Source organism: Lampris incognitus, chromosome 2 (genome assembly GCF_029633865.1).
Source record: "Lampris incognitus isolate fLamInc1 chromosome 2, fLamInc1.hap2, whole genome shotgun sequence".
NCBI classification, from domain to species: Eukaryota; Metazoa; Chordata; class Actinopteri; order Lampriformes; family Lampridae; genus Lampris; species Lampris incognitus.
Window position 1 is genome coordinate 42189858 of NC_079212.1, and position 20576 is coordinate 42210433.

At 44.6% G+C, this 20576-nt stretch overlaps 1 protein-coding gene across 1 annotated transcript in view; it reads right to left on the reverse strand.

Moving 5' to 3' along the window:
- nphp4 (nephronophthisis 4) overlaps window positions 1-20576 on the reverse strand; it is a 309249-nt gene that overhangs the window by 111032 nt on the left and 177641 nt on the right. Inside the window, exons 15-17 of the mRNA XM_056302210.1 lie at window positions 17523-17660; window positions 5042-5199; window positions 2008-2199 (exon numbers count right to left, since the gene is read on the reverse strand). Of these exons, the coding sequence (XP_056158185.1) occupies window positions 2008-2199; window positions 5042-5199; window positions 17523-17660 (488 nt within the window). The remainder of the gene's footprint in view (window positions 1-2007; window positions 2200-5041; window positions 5200-17522; window positions 17661-20576) is intronic.

The window sequence follows — 20576 nt, forward strand, 5'->3', positions numbered from 1 at the left end:
GAGAGCAGCCGACACGAGTTTGAAGGAAGCTGGTGTTACGACTATCTCCTTCCTGTGGAAACGTGAACCAAGGGAGTTATTCGACAAGAGTTCTGGCCATATGCCATTGGGTTAATCGGGTGGGATAAGGGGAAAAACTAGAAATAAATGTAAAAAAAGACGCTAAAGACCCAGCTCTTTCACGAACACCTCCACAGCTGATGGTATTAATAAAGATACAAAAATCGCTTCTATGCACCCTATGCATTGCCTTTGTGCACTGCCTGTTAACACCTATGTCCTATCGGACTTGAACTAAGTTTTTGACACTTACTTGATCCTGACCAGATCCTTGCTTGTGTCGTATCAACTCTCAGATGTACATCGCTTTGGATAAAAGTGTCTGCTAAATGAAATTGTAACAACCATAACATTGCTTGTTACACTGAATTATTGATCATGTTGTGCAATGGTGACAACTGGTGGGGCCAGGCCCTACTGGCCCCTAATGCAGAGACGCCATTGGTCAATTTTGCACCTTAATGTGAGGTGAATAGGAGGCCACTTGTGTGTAAGTTTGTCCTTGTGCACACACAAGCAGAATGTAAGATTAAACCACATATTGTTTCTGGAAGAACCTAAACTTGTATGCCTGGGTTCACTGCAGACATTTTCTGAATAAATATGATAGCAATGAACTGCATAATCTAAATATGGTCACAACATAAAGGCTGATGATAGCTGTATTATTTACCTTCATATGTCCCCCAAATTCCTTTTTTGTCAGCGAAAATAACATATGTGCTTGTGTATCTCACCAGAACAACAGTCAAGGCATCATGTAAAATAGTCCCCCCCCCCCATTTTAGCATATGCATTCCTGTAGCACTGACACAGAGACCAAAATCTTTATCTGAAGCCTACTTTTGATTTGATTTGATTTGATTTGCTGTACCTCATAACTGGAGCACAATGAGAAATATTTGGTGAGTGGTACCTTGGAATCTTTTCTGGAAAAAGCTGTGCTGACTCGCCAAATTAAATGTTGTAATTAGTTAGGTTCTCATTTTTCCTCCATTTTTTATCTTCGGAAAAGCAAAGTAAAATCAATACTGCAATCGTTGCCAGTGTCACCACTACTATAACAAAAAAGAAGACGGGTCGAGTTTTGCACATAGGTAAGGCTGTGAGTCTTACATGAACATGACAGAAGTGAGTTGGGTTTTTCATGCTGCAGACAGTTGCTGATGAAAAGATAGCGGGGCATAAAGAGGGTGCATCTCCTCATATCTTCAGTGGGGCCCCGTCAGTGTCAGCCTCTGACAGGGCTGGTGGCGGCCCCAGAGTCTCTGTGATGTGCTGTCGACAGGGGTGCTCCTTATTGTGTGCGAATGGAAAGTGTGTATCTCTGTCTCTAGTTGTGTGTATAATACTGCATCTGTGCTTGCTGATTCCAAGAGTGCTCAAGTAAATGACAGCTGACGGGGCTTTGTGCCCTGTGTATACAAGTGCATTAAAGTCTTAGCAATGATAAAATGAATAAAGAAAATAAACAAATAAACAAACAAAACTAAAAAAAACACACACACACACACACAAGGCCAAGCTGCGTCGTAGGTTGTCAACCAAAATGCATAGTGGTACATATCCCCTCCTACAGTAGGCTTAGTATTGAATAAGATGTTGGCAAACTGCTGTCTGTTCTTTCAAACAGAGTTTCTTATTTTGAGTCTTACAGCGAAAGCACAACACCTGTGAACTTGACTTGTTTTATAGGACAAACAACACCAATGATTCTGACATTTCTGAACTTGTCAACAAATACCTTTACAATAATCCCTTCTGAGTGCGTAAGCTGACATTTCATCTACCTCGATTTATAGGCTGAATCCACACTGATCAAATAACATGCTCCAGAACACTATCCGGTACACGAGCCGCTGCTTTCAATCAATATCAATGCAGGACAGGCAACAAGACGGCCTGCACCAACGTCTAATATGACCCGACCCGGCGCTTTTTGCTTACCTGGAAAAAGCCAGAAACTGGAACACCAGTATGTTGCCCTGCAGGGGGTCAGCCTCCTCACGCTGGGGGTCAAAGTGCATTGGTTCTGTAGGGTCCAGGACCTCTGCCGCCTGCCCATTACAGTCTAAGATGTCTGGGAAGCCTGCAGAGTGCAGGTGGGCCAGCGAGCTCCGGGAGCTGACCGAGCGAGAGCTAGAGGAGAATTCAAAGGGCACTCAGTCGAAGGAATGTTTGAGAATCAAGAACACACACCGCTCATTTGCTACGCCCAAACAACTTCAAAGTGTGAATGCGTTTACTGAGGCTTCAAGAGGACCAGTCAGAGGTATTACACTTACTTCACTGAATGTGATTGCTGATTATTCATTCAAGTTTATTTCTGTGCTTTTGCTTTTCCATATTGTTATATATCCTTTCCAAATCATTAAACTTGGTGTACTTTAAAATGAATTCATTCTGCCTCAAGATGTTCGAGTTCCAAGACACAGCCTCGGTTTATTTACATCACTGCAATCAACTTGCATCTAAATACATAAATATGAATTCATGAGGGGGGAAAACTCCATAAGGCAACACAACCATTATGGTGACACGAGGATATCATGCCCGCAGCACCGAGCCTATCCTCACATGAGAGTGAATGGATGCCAGATCTCTCTCCTGAGATTCCCTTGCATAATTGGCAGTTATCGCTAATCATTGTGGCCACCTGTTTTTTCTGAAACGATGTTAAAATCCATAACTTATACTTTCATAGCTTGACACCCAATACTTTGTGCATGATAAGCACAGTGCACAGATGGCTGGCTGAAGTGCAAACAAAAAAATGAACGGTAATATGTGTGTGTATTGTAACACTAATACCAATGACAAACATGTCAGTAAAAAGGCTTGGGCCCAAAGTCAAGTTTGTGAAAGAATTAAGCCGTCTCCAAACGGGGTTGAGTCTGGTCTTTTTATGATGACAATATCATCACAGACTTTATTGATTTACCAATTTTGCCACCGTTGCTTTGCCAATTTCACACTTTCCCTCTTCCCTCTCACTCAAAGTTACATCTCAACTCAGCCCCACTGGATTCATATTCTGGCCATTATTTTCATTTCAAAAGGACCGCCATCAGATATGCACTGCAACTTAAATGAAACTGAAGTTCTGCAGAGTTCATTGTTCTTCTCAATTAATTGGGTCGTTCCAGTCCAAAAACAGTGAAAATGTCTATAAGTTGACTGAAATAATGAGGCAAAGATGTATTAGGTCAGTGCATTGAAGAAAATCATGTTGGGACCAAAAATTTAGGGATTTGAAGACAAGGGTCTGTGCAAATCACCTACTTCCAGACTCTGTACTTATTTATGTAATCCCTTTGTAATAGAGGTCTGCAAGCCCGTTGGGTCCTGACATGCTGAGTCGATTCAGGCCGGGCTTGGGACTTTTTTTTTTCTTAAATAGATCAGGCTTGGGTTGGACTCAGGCTCATTTAACTTCCTATATACATGCAGAGCACACATAGGCCACTGTAGAAAATGTTATATTGGTTATATTATACATACGCATGTACATGTGCATTACATGTGGCAGGTGACCATGCCGTGTGTGTGTGTTTGCATGTATCAGAGAGAACGCAGATCAGAGACAGCTTAAAGTGAGATCGGGCTCGGGATGAAAAATTGCAGACTTTGTCAGGCTGGGGCCGGGCTAGGGCTGCAGTCTTTGGCCTGTGCAGGGCTCTACTTTGTAATGCAATCCCTTGTTTATGAACTACTGTGCTTGTTATATTCAGGGCATGATATATCATTTGGTACCCCATCTCTTGAGCCTTTCTGCATTATAATTTTTGTTGTGATATAATCACTGAGGTCCATTATAAACTGTGATATAAATTCAATACTTGCTCCTTTGAATTCATGACATTGTACCCCTATTAACAGAAATTGGCTGCAGCTCAATATCTACAATAACAAAATAATACTGCAAAGAAAACTAAAAATTCATCTAAATTCTAATAACTGACACAACACATTTCTTTCAATTACTTCATATATTAGTTCTCTAGTCTAGTGACTGCATTACTATGCAAAAGGCTACAGATGCTGCCAATTAGAGGCCAATCGACCACCTTGTCAATAGGCAGAGATCGAACATTTGTGGTAATGAGAAACTGCAAAAGGCTTCTTACGGAGATACCAGGACAGACCATGTTCAAAGCTGGTAGGTTCAATACTGCGTTTATCCCGTGTGATTAGCAACCATGTCACCTGTAACTGCTGGCCGCTCATTCCACAAGTCAGTGTGCTCGTTGACTTCTTGTGGCTAACCTACAACAATATCTAGTACATCTGGGTATTCTTCTTTTTTTGGGTCGGGGGGGGGGGTTCCCCCTTTTTCTCCCCACTTGTACCTGACCAATCACCCTGCTCTCTCTGAGCCATCCCGGTCGCTGCTCCACCCCCTCTGCTGATCCGGGGAGGGCTGCAGACTACCACATGCCTTCTCCAATACATGTGGAGTCGCCAGCCGCTTCTTTTCACCTGACAGTGCAGAGCTTCGCCAGGGGGACGTAGCGCGTGGGAGGATCACGCTATTCCCCGCAGTTCCCCCTCCTCTCCCTTGAACAGGTGCTCCGACCGACCAGAGGAGGCGCTAGTGCAACGACCAGGACATATACCCACATCCAGCTTCCCACCCGCAGACACGGCCAATTGTGTCTGTAGGGACGCCCGATCAAGCCGGAGGTAACATGGGGATTTGAACCGGCGATTCCCGTGTTGGTAGGCAATGGAATAGACCGCTATGCTACCCAGACGTCGATACATCTGGGTATTACACAGTAACAGCCTAATCTGACACCAAAAAAAAGTAATTGGATTGGCATTTCTATTCTATATCATCATTACCTCAAGCTGCTTTGAGACACGTTTCATCAATAATGTGCCATCATTTGCTCATGGCTGCAATCCTAAAGCAGCTGGGATGAGGGGGGGGGGGTCAGAGTTTCAGAGCGGTAGTCCTTGCAAGAGGTATGGACGTCACCTGGGTGTGTGCCTCCCCAGGGTGGTAACTGGGACATGGACAGGGTTGAAGGGCAGCTCCTGGAGTTGGTCGCTGTCTTCGTGTGCGGAGGGCGACAAACCCTCGTCCTGCTGCAGGTCCATCTCAAGGTGGGCAATATTGCTGGGAGCTGGGCCAGTCTGGAGCCATTAAGGAGGAGACAGATGTTAAGAACCAGAGAGAAAACACCTCAGAGGGAAAAAAAACAATACCTGATGCTGTGATATTGCCATCCCATGTGAAGCATTTGGAGCAAGATAGAAATGATCTTGAGATCATTTTGCTCTCATATATTTTATCTGTATAAGAATTGTTATCTATAGTTAAAGTAGGATTAGGCTGGAGAAAAAAAACCCACTTTTTTTTTAATATGATTTTATATTAACTTATGATGACCTTAGATAATTTCTTCATCTATTTTGTTTTGGGGTTTTTTTCTTGTACTTGTCAGCACTCTTCTTCGGTCAAGTTTTCCACGTTCCTTGGTAGATCTGAGCTGCCTTCATAAAACTAACGATGCTGAATGACATCCATCCATCCATCCAAACCACTTTATCCTGCTCTCAGGGTCGCGGGGAAGCTGGAGCCTATCCCAGCAGTCATTGGGCAGCAGGTGGAGAGACACCCTGGACAGGCCACCAGGCCATCAAACAGGGCCCACACACACACACACACACATTCACACCTAGGGACAATTTAGTATGGCCGATTCACCTGACCTACATGTCTTTGGATTGTGGGAGGAAACCGGAGCCCCCAGAGGAGACCCACGTAGACACGGGGAGAACATGCAAACCCCACACAGAGGACGACCTGGGACGACCCCCAAAGTTGGACTACCCCGGGGCTCGAACCCAGGACCTTCTTGCTGTGAGGTGACTGCACTAACCACTGCGCCACCCTGACCGTGCTGAATGACAATAAACCAAAAAGTCCTCAGCAATGATAATCTCATAATATCAGGAAAGTAAGAGTGAGGTCACCAATGTGTACTGTTACCACATGAACATCGATAACCCCAAACAGTATATCAAGAAACATTTTCTCCCTGGGAAGGGTGTTTAAGTCACTACTATTTAGTTTCTTAAAGGGGGTCAAGTATCCAAATGATGAATTTGATGAAGAGCCTTTACAATAAAACTGGGCTGAAGTGGACCCATGACGAAGAAGACACAAAGAAATACAATGAACAGTACTAAGGAGGGGAAAGTGTAAGTCTTGGCATAGAGGCCTACAACATAGGTCTCAGCTCAAGCACAACAAAGGTAACACCATTAGAGGAAGATGACGCTCATACTGGAGCAAATAAATCACAAGGAGGGAGCGGCACTGTGCACTAGAAAAGAGACAGTAGATGAGAGGAAAGTTTAAAGAGGAAGCTTAGATGGGAAGAATTTTAAAACATGGCGGTGGCTAGGATTAGGGTCATTATTGGAGCGACTTATTACATGCTGACACCACCCCAAAAACTTCATTGAGTGGCCTGTATCCCCTGTGCGCTCAGAAACGGCAAAGCTCAGACACGGCCTGTCAGGACACAGAGGTAGTGTTGGCCCAAAGAAAATACAGTCACAACCAGGAAGTTGCTGAAGTCTCCGGCAGCAGCGTCAGAGTTGGCAAAAAGACTAGTTTAGCTGAATGGAGAGACAAACCCTATGTATCAAACTGTCTTTAGTAGGGCAAACAAGTTAGGAAAGAATCGTTTGTATACTCAGGTAAAGGACGGTTAAAAGGAGCTAGGAACCGAGAGAAGCAAGCAGACATAGACCAGAAACTCTCAGTCCTGCTGGAGACTGTCAGCACAAGTCTGAGTAGTGCTGGGATTCAGTACTCCAAAGACTGTTTACGTTCTAAAACTAATTGTGGCTGTTAAAGCAGATGAGTCATATGAAAGAAAGAAGCTTAGATCCATTAAGCTAGTGGCAAAGGCTGAACAGTGAGGTAAAAAAAAAAAAATTTGGGACACATTCTGTGGAAGTTAATTGCTGCGGATTTGTAGCCACAGCCATTACTATTCTCAGGGAGCTGGGGACATAGGCTGAGCAGAGTTCTGCAAGCCCAACGGCTCCCAAGTCCTGACATGCTGAGTCGATTCGGGCTGAGTTAGGCCCTTTTTTCCTTTAATAGATTGGCCTCGGGTCGGACTCGGGCTCATTTACCTTCCCATATATAATGTGCAGAGCACAAACAGGCCACTGTATGAAATATTGTTATATTGATTATCTAATAAATACTGGGCCTCACAGTGGCGCAGTAGTTAGCGCGGTCGCCTCAGAGAAAGAAGGTCCTGGGTTCAAGCCCTGAGGTAGTCCAACCTTGGGGGTCGTCCTCTGTGTGGAGTTTGCATGGGTTTCCTCCAACAGTCCGAAGACATGTAGGTCAAGTGAATCGGCCTGTGTGTGTGTGTGTGTGTGTGTGTGTGTGTGTGTGTGTGTGTGTGTGTGTGTGTGTGTGTGTGTGTGTATTTATATATCAGAGAGACAGCGCATCAGAGAGAGCTTAAAGTGATATTGGTATTAGTCTCAAGTCAGGCTTGGGCTGATAAATTGCAGACTTTATTGGGCTGGGGCTGGGCTAGGTCTTGAACGCCACGGGCCAGGGCCAGGCTAGAGCTGAAGTTTTTGGCCCGTGCATCACTCTAATGCTCAGGTATTAAAGCGGTCCACAAAGGCAACCCCAGAAACAACCAAAAGGAATACCAAGTGGCTCTGGCTAAATAAAATGGAAACAAGTTGTGTTTCAAAACAAGGAAATGTATGACTAACGCAGGATCGCTATCATAGCATCTCTATCATGGACTCATATGGGGTTTATTCTGTCTTTGTATAACTACTGATGAAATCACACTTGCTGTTTACTCATATGTTAGTTTCTGGACTGCAAGATCAGCCATTTCAACGCCTACAGGGTTGTGTAGATGAGAGCAGATCAGTCTTCAGACTGGGGACGGGACACCGGTGCTTACTTTTGAGCACTCTGGAAATGTTGTGGGTCTGATTTACAGAAACATTTCTCATGGAAGGTTCCCTCTCAGTAACATAACCAACTCCTACCCATCTGCCTTTCTGTTAACATTAATAATGCTTACAAGCAGCACACCCAGATAACACAAGGTACAGTTACTCTAGACAGAGTGACAGATGGGTTCAAGGTGGAGGTGGGATTACATCAAGGATCGGCTCTGAGCCCTTTCTTGTTTGCAATGGTGATGGACAGGTTTATGGCCGAGAGCAGGCAGGAGTCTCTGTGGACTATGATGCTCACAGATGACATTGTGATCTGTAGCAAGAGTAAGGTGGAGAGGTTGAGGAGATCCTGGAGAGGTGGAGGTATGCACTGGAGAGAAGAGGAATCAAAGTCAGTAGGAGCAAGATGGAATACATACACGTGAATGAGAGGGAGGACAGGGGAATGGTGAGGATGCAAGTAGAGGTGACGAAGGCATATGAGTTTAAATACTTGGGGTCAACTGGTCTAAGTAATGGGGTGTGCAGGCAGGGTGGAGTGGGTGGAGAAGTGTGTCAGGAGTGATTTGCGACAGAAGGGTACCAGCAAGAGTTAAAGGGAAAGTTTACAAGATGTTTGTGAGACCAGCTATGTTATATGGTTTGGAGACAGTGGCACTGACGAAAAGACAGGAGGCGGAGCTGGAGGTGGCAGAGTTGAAGATGCTAAGATTTTCACTGGGAGTAACGAAGAAGGACAGGATTAGGAACATTTATGTTAGAGGGACCGCTCAGGTTGGACGGTTTGGAGACAAAGCAAGAGAGGCAAGATTGAGATGGCTTGGACATGTGTGGAGGAGAGATGCTGGGTATATTGGGAGAAGGATGCTGAATATGGAGCTGCCAGGGAAGAGGAGAAGAGGAAGGCCAAAGAGGAGGTTTATGGATGTGGTGAGGGAGGACATGCAGGTGGCTGGCATGACAGAGGAAGATGCAGAGGACAGGAAGAGATGGAAACAGATAATCCGTTGTGGTGATCCCTAGCGGGAGCAGCCGAAAGTAGCAGTAGTAGTCATTAGTAGTAAATAGTAGTAGTAGTAGTAAGTAGTAATGTAGTAGTAGTAGACGGTTACTTTAGACCCTGTGTGCTGGTAAATGGGGTGCGCGTCTTTAATCGCTTATGTTACTTTCTCTATTTAAATAGCTCAGGGCTATACCAGGTATCAACCAGTCTGTACTGAGCAGCTCATTCCACGGTTCTACACAAGGTTTTGCATGAGATCAAGCATTGTATTTCATATTGTAACAGTGATTACGTTCTCTGAGGAATTACTTAATTGTTGCTTCTGAAAAGAATGACAGCACTGTGACGGGTCTCAACATTGACCAATGTGCAACTGACCATCCATTTCTCATTCTGATTATGCCTAGATGGACAGGAATGCTTTCATCATATCATTTTAAGCTTGAGCAATGGTAAAGGTTTGTGGTTTTACACGTATGGCTCAACTTTGCTGTTCCAGAAACTATCACTGGTGGTTCTGGTTTCCTTTGCAACTTCCACATAGTAAAGCCATAGAAATGGCATGGGGAAAGTGAATGGATTTAATTTTCGTTTCATGGCAAGACTTCCTGCCCTCACAGGTGCCACAGACAAACTTCTAGGAGGATAGTAACAGCAGTAATTAGCTGTTAAGAGTTTATGGTGTCGTTTTACAGCGGGGAGTCCTGGTTCCTGGTGTACCGAGTGTTTGATGCACAGCACAGTGATAGTCAGGGACCTATCGTTGCAGATTTGTGGTTGAGCATTAACAGCGCTTCCCTCAAACATGCACTCGATGACTAACACTAAAGTCATGCTGCCACACAGCGACAACATACAGTGTGAGCCATGTAGCATAAACTTACAATAATGAAGCGGGTGGAAAGCCCTGCAGTATTCAGTAATAGCTTTATATGTGGTGTGAGCCTGCTGTCAACATGCCTAGCTTGGCGTCATATAAAAAAAAAAGTGACTTTGCTTTTTACAGGGACATAGTATGTCCACATTTTGTGGCATGAATGTTTAATCAATAAAATGTTATATCTTGACTTTTGCAGATGCTGTTATACCTTTATAATTTTTTTTGGGGGGGGGGGGTTCCCCCTTTTTTCTCCCAATTGTACTTGGCCAATTACCCCACTCTGCCGAGCTGTCCGAATCGTTGCTCCACCCCCTCTGCCGATACGGGGAGGGCTGCAGACTACCACCCGGACGCCCCTATAAAATTTAAGGTATGGCCTACACATGTGATGCGATAGTATTTAAAGCACTTTATTATATTTTATCAGATAACTCTACAGTAATAATAATAATGGATTACATTTATATAGCCCTTTTCTAGACACCCAAAGCGCTTCACATTGAAGGGGGGGAAACTCACTTCAACCACCACCAATGTGTAGCACCCACCCGAGAGATGCAAGGCAGCCATTTTGCGCCAGAACGCTCACAACACATCAGCTTGAGGTGGAAAGGGTGGCCAGATGGAGAGAGCCAGGTTGGGAATTTTGCCAAGATGCCAGGGAAAGGTGTTACATATACGTAGCAAGTTTGTGTTGAGCAATATTAGTTGACAAATATTAAGAGTGTTGTTAGCTTTAGGTAATCATTTGAAAATGTGTTTTGGTTTTTTTTTTTTACGAGTTACATCACACTTTGAAAAAGTTAAACTATAGTCTCAATACTGTAAAAATAATATTGTGTAAATAAATACAAATATAAAATATAAATAAAAATCTACATGAAGACCCTGGTTCCATGCCTTTAACCTGGGCTGTGCATATGTTCTACCATCCCCCTAACAGTGTGCGCTACAACTGACAATATGAAAAGGTGAAAAGAAACGGTCAGTGACTCCATGTATTTGTAGACGCATATGGAGTCTTTGTCCTTTGTCCAACTTATTGGTCGTGCGATGGCAGGAACACAAGAGAACAGGAAAATTGGACATTACGATGAACAGAAAAAAAACAGCTGCCACTCAATAAGAATAAAACCATACAATTTTTTTTTTTGTGGATTTTTTCTCCCCAACTGTATCCGGCCAATTACTCTACTCTTCTGAGCCATCCCGGCCACTGCTCCACCCCGTCTGCCGATCCGGGGAGGGCAAGGCTGGATTACCGACCGGGCATGCCGGGCAAGTGCCCCAGACCACAAGGGGCCCCAAAAGGTCAGGGGTATTGTGTTCACATAGAGTAGGGATCCCCAATCATACCCTATAAGGGACGTTTGTTTCAACCCCAAGCTACAAAGTCTCTATTGATGTGGGGGCCCCAAGCTACAGTTTCTATTGATGTAGGGCCCCAAGCTACAGTTTCTATTGATGTGGGGCCCCAAGCTACAGTCTCCACTGATGCAGGGCCCCAAGCTACAAAGTCTCTATTGATGTGGGGCCCCAAGCTACAAAGTCTCTATTGATGTGGGGCCCCAAGCTACAGTCTCTGTTTACATTGTAGCAATTAAGAGTGCAACATGTGCCTCGTGTTTACGTTGTAGCATTGAGAGTGCAACAAAGTCTGACATAGCGCCAACTCGACGCTTATGATCAAATTCATTGTTTCATTGTGTATTGTTAAACAAATGTGCTAGCTAGAATGCCCATACTGAAAAACAATTAAACAGATAGTTTTACTAAAATATGCCCATATTTCACTAAATTATTTGCTCTGAAACAAACATTTCCTGTTGGTAAGCCATTGTAAGTGGGAAGAAGGCTTTGCAATATGTTTGCGATGCTGTGAGCTGCTATTCTCATCTCCGTTTGTTTTGTGATTCAAAATTGTGTTGTACTTTGTAGTTGCCATCCGAACCCCATGCAGATTGGAATAGTTTCGACTACCATGTTGGGTATTTGCATTAGTTTCACATTTAACAATGTTTAGTATTGTTTGTGTATCCTATCTGATGGGGCGGGAGAGGGGGGGGGCAATGGACATGTGTGCCCCAGGGCCCCCTGGTGGGTTAATCCGGCCATGGGGGTGGGCTGCAGACTACCACATGCCTCCTCCGATACATGTGGAGTCACCAGCCACTTCTTTTCAGCTGACAGTGAGGAGTTTCACCAGGGGGACGTAGCACGTGGGAGGATCATGCTATCCCCCCAGTCCCCCCCCCCCGAACAGCCACCCCGGCCAACCAGAGGAGGCAGTAGTACAGCGACCAGGGCAGATACCCACATCTGGCTTCCCACCCGCAGACACGGCCAACTGTGTCTGTAGAGACGCCTGACCAAGCCGGAGGTAACTGTGGGATTCAAACCAGCGATCCCCATGTTGGTAGGCAACGGAATAGACCGCTACACTACCTGTACACCCTGCCAATGACATTTTGAAGGTGAAAGATGTAAAAAGCTGACATGATTCACTAGCTGTACAGCAATCTAATTTGGCATCCATGTTATTCCCAGAAGGAGGCAACAAGCTATCAGAACTTTCTGCAAACAATCAATCAGACTGGCTTCTGATAAATAAATACAACTGAGGAACAAATGCATGCACTACATTCAGCAAATGTTGCTAAGGCTATCTGCAGGAGATGGTATCCTCTTCATTCTTCAAAAATGTACAAATAGTTGGCAGACAGAGTGGCTTATTAAACTTAACGGGGGGAGGGGGAATTAAATTATATACTGCTATGGCCTATCTTCATGTAGGTTATACCTTACATTGTATTTATTGCCTGTCTACCTTCATGTAGGTTATACCTTATACTGTATTTATGGCCTGACCTTCATCTAGGTTATATGTTATACTGTATTTATGTCCTACCTTCATGTAGGTTATACTTTATACTGTATTTATGGACTACCTTCATGTAGGTCATAACTTATACTGTATTTATGGCCTACCTTCATGTAGGTCAAACCTTATACTGTATTTATGACCTGCCTACCTTCATTTAGGTTATACATTATACTGTATTAATGGCCTACCTTCATGTAGCTTATACCTTATACTGTATTTATGGCCTGCCTACCTTCATGTAGGTTACACATTATACTGTATTTATGGCCTACCTTCATGTAGGTTATACCTTATACTGTATTTATGGCCTACTTTCATGTAGGTTATATCTTATACTGTATTTATGGTCTACCTACCTTCATGTAGGTTATACATTATACTGTATTTATGGCCTACCTTCATGTAGGTTATACCTTATACTGTATTTATGACCTGCCTACCTTCACGTAGGTTATACAATATACTGTATTTATGGCCTACCTACCTTCATGTAGGTTATACCTTATACTGTATTTATGGCCTACCTTCCTGTAGGTTATACCTTATACTGTATTTATGACCTGCCTACCTTCATGTAGGTTATACATTATACTGTATTTATGGCATACCTTCATGTAGCTTATACCTTATACTGTATTTATGGCCTGCCTACCTTCATGTAGGTTATACATTATACTGTATTTATGGCCTACCTTCATGTAGGTTATACCTTATACTGTATTTATGGCCTACTTTCATGTAGGTTATATCTTATACTGTATTTATGGTCTACCTACCTTCATGTAGGTTATACATTATACTGTATTTATGGCCTACCTTCATGTAGGTCAAACCTTATACTGTATTTATGACCTACCTTCATCTAGCTTATACCTTGTACTGTATTTATGGCCTACCTTCATATAGGTTATACATTATACTGTATTTATGGCCTACCTTCATCTAGCTTATACCTTGTACTGTATTTATGGCCTACCTTCATATAGGTTATACATTATACTGTATTTATGGCCTACTTTCATGTAGGTTATGCCTTTTACTGTATTTATGGCCTACCTACCTTCATGTAGGTTATACATTATACTGTATTTACGGCCTACCTTCATGTAGGTTATACCTTATACTGTATTTATGGCCTACTTTCATGTAGGTTATATCTTATACTGTATTTATGGTCTACCTACCTTCATGTAGGTTATACATTATACTGTATTTATGGCCTACCTTCATGTAGCGTATACCTTATACTGTATTTATGGCCTACCTTCATGTAGGTTATACCTTATACTGTATTTATGGACTACCTTCATTTTTGGTTATACTTTATACTGTATTTATGGCCTACCTTCATGTAGGTCATAACTTATACTGTATTTATGACCTGCCTACCTTCATGTAGGTTATACCTTATACTGTATTTATGACCTGCCTACCTTCACGTAGGTTATACATTATACTGTATTTATAGTCTACCTTTATGTAGGTCATAACTTATACTGTATTTATGGCCTACCTACCTTCATGTAGGTTATACCTTATACTGTATTTATGGCCTACCTTCACGTAGGTTATACCTTATAATGTATTTATGCAGAATAGAGTGTGTCGCTGTAGACGTATGGCCCATTAGAAGAATGTTAATCTTTCCTTATCTTTCAGGGCCATGTTCCCAGATCCCTCAGCAATCCAAAGCCAGGTTGCTTGTTTTCTACAGTCCAGCAGTAGCAGCTCTGCTACTTGTGATGCGTGTCTGAATGAAGGAGAAATTTCACCACAAAAATAACACATGCAGAGATGCACAGAGACGATACGAGGGGTAATCCTATGATTTCAGCACAATAGCTCATTCTTCATAACATGCCACCGTACCACAATTTCTTTTGTGGCACTTGTTGGTCCCTAAATGTATGCATCCTTGTGGGTGTATATGGTCTAATTTAGGAGCGACAAGTCAGCGTTCAAAGGCAAAATGTCTGCGCTGGCTGCTTCCCGGCACCAAAGATCCACAACTGCAGGGAATAGGTTATGCTTGCCTTGTTTCAGGAAATTATTCAGCAGCGTTATTAAAACCAGCCAACTTCTCCGATTCACTTATCCCGTGGCTGCAACACAGGGACTTCATTCAAGCTGCAAAAACTCTGTTAGCAAGCCGGGCAGGTAAGGATAAATATTCATATCTGGAATATTTCTATTATTATCTTTATTTTCATCTCTCTACTGCCCGTAACTAAGAGGTAGGCCAGCTGCCATGCAAAAAAAAAAAAAATTTTAAAATATAAGTTCGGTTTCAATGACCTACGTGCAGCCTGGGTGAAAGTATTTGCAAAATAATGGCGACGAATTTGACCTCCATGGAGCAAGATCAACTGTGGCGTTTCCTGCCTCAAATGAATTCCGGTGATGTCAGCGAATTAGTGGGAGAAAAGTGTAGCTTGCTAAAGTTGACTACCTGGCAGTCACTGTCATCGCCTACATTTCTGAAACCTGAAATAATATGAAAAATAATCCTCATCAAGATCTTTAAAAAAGTGACAAAAATGTGGAGGGGTGGGAGGTGCACTATATATGTATTTTCCCCCTCTTTTTTCTCCCCAGTTGTACCCGTCCAATTACCCCACTCTTCCGAGCCATCCTGGTCGCTGCTCCACCCCCTCTGCCGATCCGGGGAGGGCTGCAGACTACCACATGCCTCCTCTGATACATGTGGAGTCACCAGCCACTTCTTTTCACCTGACAGTGAGGAGTTTCACCAGGGGGACGTAGCACGTGGGAGGATCACGCTATCCCCCCCAGTTCCCCCTCCTCCCCAAACAGGTGCCCTGACCGACCAGAGGAGGCGCTAGTGAAGCAACCAGGACACACACCAACATCTGGCTTCCCACCTGCAGACACAGCCAATTGTGTCTGTAGGGATGCCCGACCAAGCCGGAGGTAACACAGAGATTCAAATCGGAGATCCCCGTGTTGGTAGGCAGGGGAGTAGACCGCCACGCTACCCAAACTATGTTTTTTTTACATGGCGGTGGTGGTCGGCAGGGTCGGGTGCTGGGCTGTTCCGGTGGCGTCTGGACACTGCTTGGCATCCTCCTCATCATATTCTTCATATATTTTATAATTCCATTATAATTGTGTTATCTTCTTTCAATGTCGTATTGTGTAAACGTTGTACATATAACATCCATTGCCCGTTGTTCATCTTTGGAGAGAGATCCCTCCTCTGTTGCTCTCCCTGACCTTTCTTCCTATTTTTTCTGCCTGTTAAAGGGTTCTTTTAGGGAGTTGTTCCTTATCTGATGTGAGGGACTAAGGACAGGATGTTGTGTTGCTGTAAAGCCCCCTGAGGCAAATTTGTAATGTGTGATATTGGGCTACACAAATAAAACTGACTTGACTTATAGCAGTCTTAATAAAAGACATTGTATTGAAAACTACTACTACTACTTTCAGCTGCTCCCTTTAGGGGTCGCCACAGCGGATTATCTGTTTCCATCTCTTCCTGTTCTCTGCATCTTCCTCTGTTACACCAGCCACCTGCATGTCCTCCCTCACCACATCCATAAACCTCCTCTTTGGCCTTCCTCTTTTCCTCTTCCCTGGCAGCTCCATATTCAGCATCCTTCTCCCAATATACCCAGCATCCCTCCTCCACACATGTCCAAGCCATCTCAATCTTGCCTCTCTTGCTTTGTCTCTAAACTGTCCAACCTGAGCTGTCCCTCTAATATACTCGTTCCTAATCCTGTCCTTCTTCATCACCCCCAATGAAAATCTTAGCATCTTCATCTCTGCCACCTCCACCTCCACCTCCTGTCTTTTCCTCAGTGCCACTGTCTCTCCAAACCATATACCATAGCTGGTCTCACAACCATTTTGTAAACCTTCCCTTTAACTCTTGCTGGTACCCTTCTGTCACAAATCACTCCTGACACTCTTCTCCACCCACTCCACCCTGCCTGCACTCTCTTCTTCACCTCTCTCATACACTCCCCGTTACTTTGGGCAGTTGACCCCAAGTATTTAAACTCATACGCCTTCGTCACCTCCGCTCGCCATTCCACTGTCCTCCCTCTCATTCATGCATAGGTATTCCGTCTTGCTCCTACTGACTTTCATTCCACTTCTCTCTGGTGCATACATCCACCTCCCCAGGCTCACCTCCACCTGCACCCTACTCTCACTACACACATTGTATTAAAAAAAAAAAAGAGCAACCCAAAAACCATAAATTGACAAGGTTGATCAGACTTATTTTTCCAGAAGGTGAAATTGAAGGTTGCGTTCAATATTCCAGACCTAAAAAAAACTGAAACAGCCTTTGAACAACTATTTGAAAGTAAAAGAACAGTGTTTCTTTTGATTATTAAGTTAAAAAGCAGCAACTCATGCACCTCTGGGATCTCCAAAGACAAAGAGCAGGCTGGGTCGGAGTTCAGCATCGTGTGTTTTCAAGCCTGGACATTGTTTGCACGCGCAACTGTGTGTGTGTGTGTGTGTGTGTGTGTGTGTGTGTGTGTGTGTGTGTGTGTGTGTGTGTGTGTGTGTGTGTGTGTGTGTCTAATCACGTGTTCTGTATTCACATTTCCTGTCCCCGTGTGTATATGCATGTACATCTCCCCCTGCTTCAGCTTGTATGTGCACATGCACTTGTGTCCGTGTGTCCGTGTGTGTGTGTGTGTGTGAGAGAGAGAGAGAGAGAGAGAGAGAGAGAGAGTACGGGGGTGGAATCTTACGACATGTGACAGCTGGTGGGCCGATGCCAACAGGGAAGGATAGAGCAGAGAGGGAAACTGCTGTTGCCGTGGCAACGCAGCACCGGTGTTGCCGACGGCCGGGTGGCGTGAAGTCGCTGCCAGCTGAGACAGGGAGAGCTGGGGAGAAACAATGCAAATGAATAACCATTATTAACAACGGACCTGGGTTATATGTTCCGAGGCAGAAGCACAGCGCCATCTCCACTGACAGCCCATTTTCACATTTGCTGTACATTACACCGACAGCCCAGCATCCAGGGGGAGCTCCAACTCCCAACTATTTGTCTGCGTCTCATTTCCCCTGCTGTGCTACTTTTGACAGTAAACAAATGGAAATATAGATTACAATAAGAGGGTTATTGACAGTCACAAATCACAAGCGGCAATTGCGTTACTACCCACAATACAGTGCAGTGTACACACATCTCATCAGACCACTTGAACTAGAAAGTAAAACCCTTTACTTAGAAACACCTCTGTCCATGAATCTCTGACCATGTGTGTTCAGTCTGAAGACATGCACATGACCAAGCCCCCCCCCCACACACACACACAATTGGATTTGGCCAATTACCCCACTCTCCAAGCCGTCCCAGTCACTGCTCCACCTCCTCTGCCGATCCAGGGAGGGCTGCAGACTACCACATGCCTCCTCCCATACATGTGGAGTCGCCAGCCGCTTCTTTTCACCTGACAGTGAGGGGTTTCACCAGGGGGTCGTAGCGCATGGGAGGATCATGCTATTTCCCACAGCCCCCCTCCCCCCAACCGAACAGGCGCGCCCCCCTGACCAACCAGAGGAGGCGCTAGTGCAGTGACCAGGACACATACCCTCATCGAGCTTCCCACCCACAGACACAGCCAATTGTGTCTGAAAGGGACGCCCGACCAAGCCGGAGGTAACACAGGGATTCGAACCGGCGATCCCCCTGTTGGTAGGCAACGGAATAGACCGCCATGCTACCCGGACGCCCTGATGACAAATTTCTTATCTGTTCAGTAATTTGGACCCTGGAGAGAGGGGCAACTATGTCAACGAAAATCAGTCAAGGTGAACATTGCAACAGGACTCCAATACAAGACATGGAGCAAATCTTTCTTAACCACTCCAAGAAGTGTCTCTTTCAGGTCTGGTCTACCAGTCTGTTCGTGGGCGAATTTACTTGACTCTCAACAAATGGCCTTCCAGGGGCTTCGTTTATAAAAGTTGCTACGCACAAAAAAAGTTGCGTAAGTGGGGGTGAAATGTGCGTATGCACCTTTCACCACAAATGTCGAAAAATTCAGACACAGGAATCAGCGACGCCCGATGGTGAGACCATGAAATAAAGCTCAGTCCTCAGATGAAACACCACCACCTGTCCACTGGTCTATTAATGGTTTTACCAGGTGATATTGGAATCGATCTCGCGGACTGGCACAAGGGCTATATGAACGGCGCTCATGGTGACATGTGTGATGTGAAATCCTGGCTGCTCTGGCACGGCCTGAAGACTCGGCAAATAGAAGATTTAGACGTGAACGTGTGTTCAGGGACCACGAGGACTGCCTAGCACATGATGATGATGAACGGCTAATTAGCCGACTCGGATTACCAAGAGCCCTTCTCTTGGAAATCTGAGCTAAACTGGGCCCAGCTTTGGAGCGACCCACCAGGGGGAACAGGTCCATCGCTGTGCAGGTCGCTGTTGACCGCACTGGCCTTCTGGCAGCTGGGACGTTCGAACATGAACTGGCTGATGGGTTTGGAATATCGGGAATATCGCAGCCATCCCTAAGCGCTATTATGCTAGCCGTGTTGATCCGCCTTATCGAAATGACCCCCCCTCCCATTATACTATAAGGTTTCCTTATACCAAGCAAACCTTATATAACGGGGGTCATATCTTTGTTGCGAGGCGCATGAGCTTCATTTTCAAATAAAGCAAGCAAGCCTAAACACACACACACACACAGACACACACACACACACACCAAACCCACACAAACACTGCCCACAGTGTCATATCATTGTTAGCTTTATAATAGTGGCCTTGTGAGTCCATTTTCCAGTGTTGTCGCTTCAGTTTGAGTGTCATGGGTTTTTATTTCATCTAGTTGTGTTGTGTGATTACAGGGGCGGTCGTTGTGACATATTGTAAATGGTCAAAGATTGCAATCTTGTGTGCCAGTTTAGTTTATTGATTTGAATTGCCCGTTGATAATAGCTGATGTCCGGACAACCATGTGGATGGCGTGAATTACGGGGAAGACATGTCGCACTTTTTGAATACGTGGCTCTGTGCAGACTATTGTGCGTAAGCCTTTTCTTGCTCTCTCTCTTTCTCCCCTCTCACTACAGATGTCTCTCTCTCTTTCTGTCCGTTTGTCTCTCTTGCACAAACAACTCACTGCAGCATTATGAGATTGGGCCTATCGGGAGAGTGTAGTAGGACCGTTACGGAATAATTTTTACCATCTTGATTTTGAAGGATTCGCTTAGAATGCGTTGTGCACTCGCCTGCCGACACACATGAAACCCTCACTGGCGTGTGCGCCCCGGTCTGAGACCGCCTTCCTGGCCCTGGAGGTCACAGCACCTACCGACTGTGGGTGAGCGGGCCAACATCAAAATGCAATTTGCAGCAATATCCGGTTTTCCAAATGTAATGGGGAGTAATCTACTGCACTTGCGCTGCGATAAAAGCACCAAACGAGACCGAGTTTGCTTTTGTCAATCGCAAGCATCACCATTCAATAAACGGTCAAATCAGAAGACTTGGACCGGGGTCACCCTATGAAGAACAAGCTCGTGATGTGTCAGCTATGAACAGACCAGACAAGCGGTGTAGTATTTACAGGTTATTTTAATACAGCACACATTTCACTAGCTACATTTTTTACTTCGGCAACAGGTCGCAGTGTGGAGCCAGTTCTGTTCACTAATAGCATCACGTGATGCCATCTGGGATGTTTCCTCTTCCTCTCAAACACTCTGCAAATTTCCTCCTCTTTCTTAAAAACAACCGAGATTTCACTCCTACCTAAAACGAC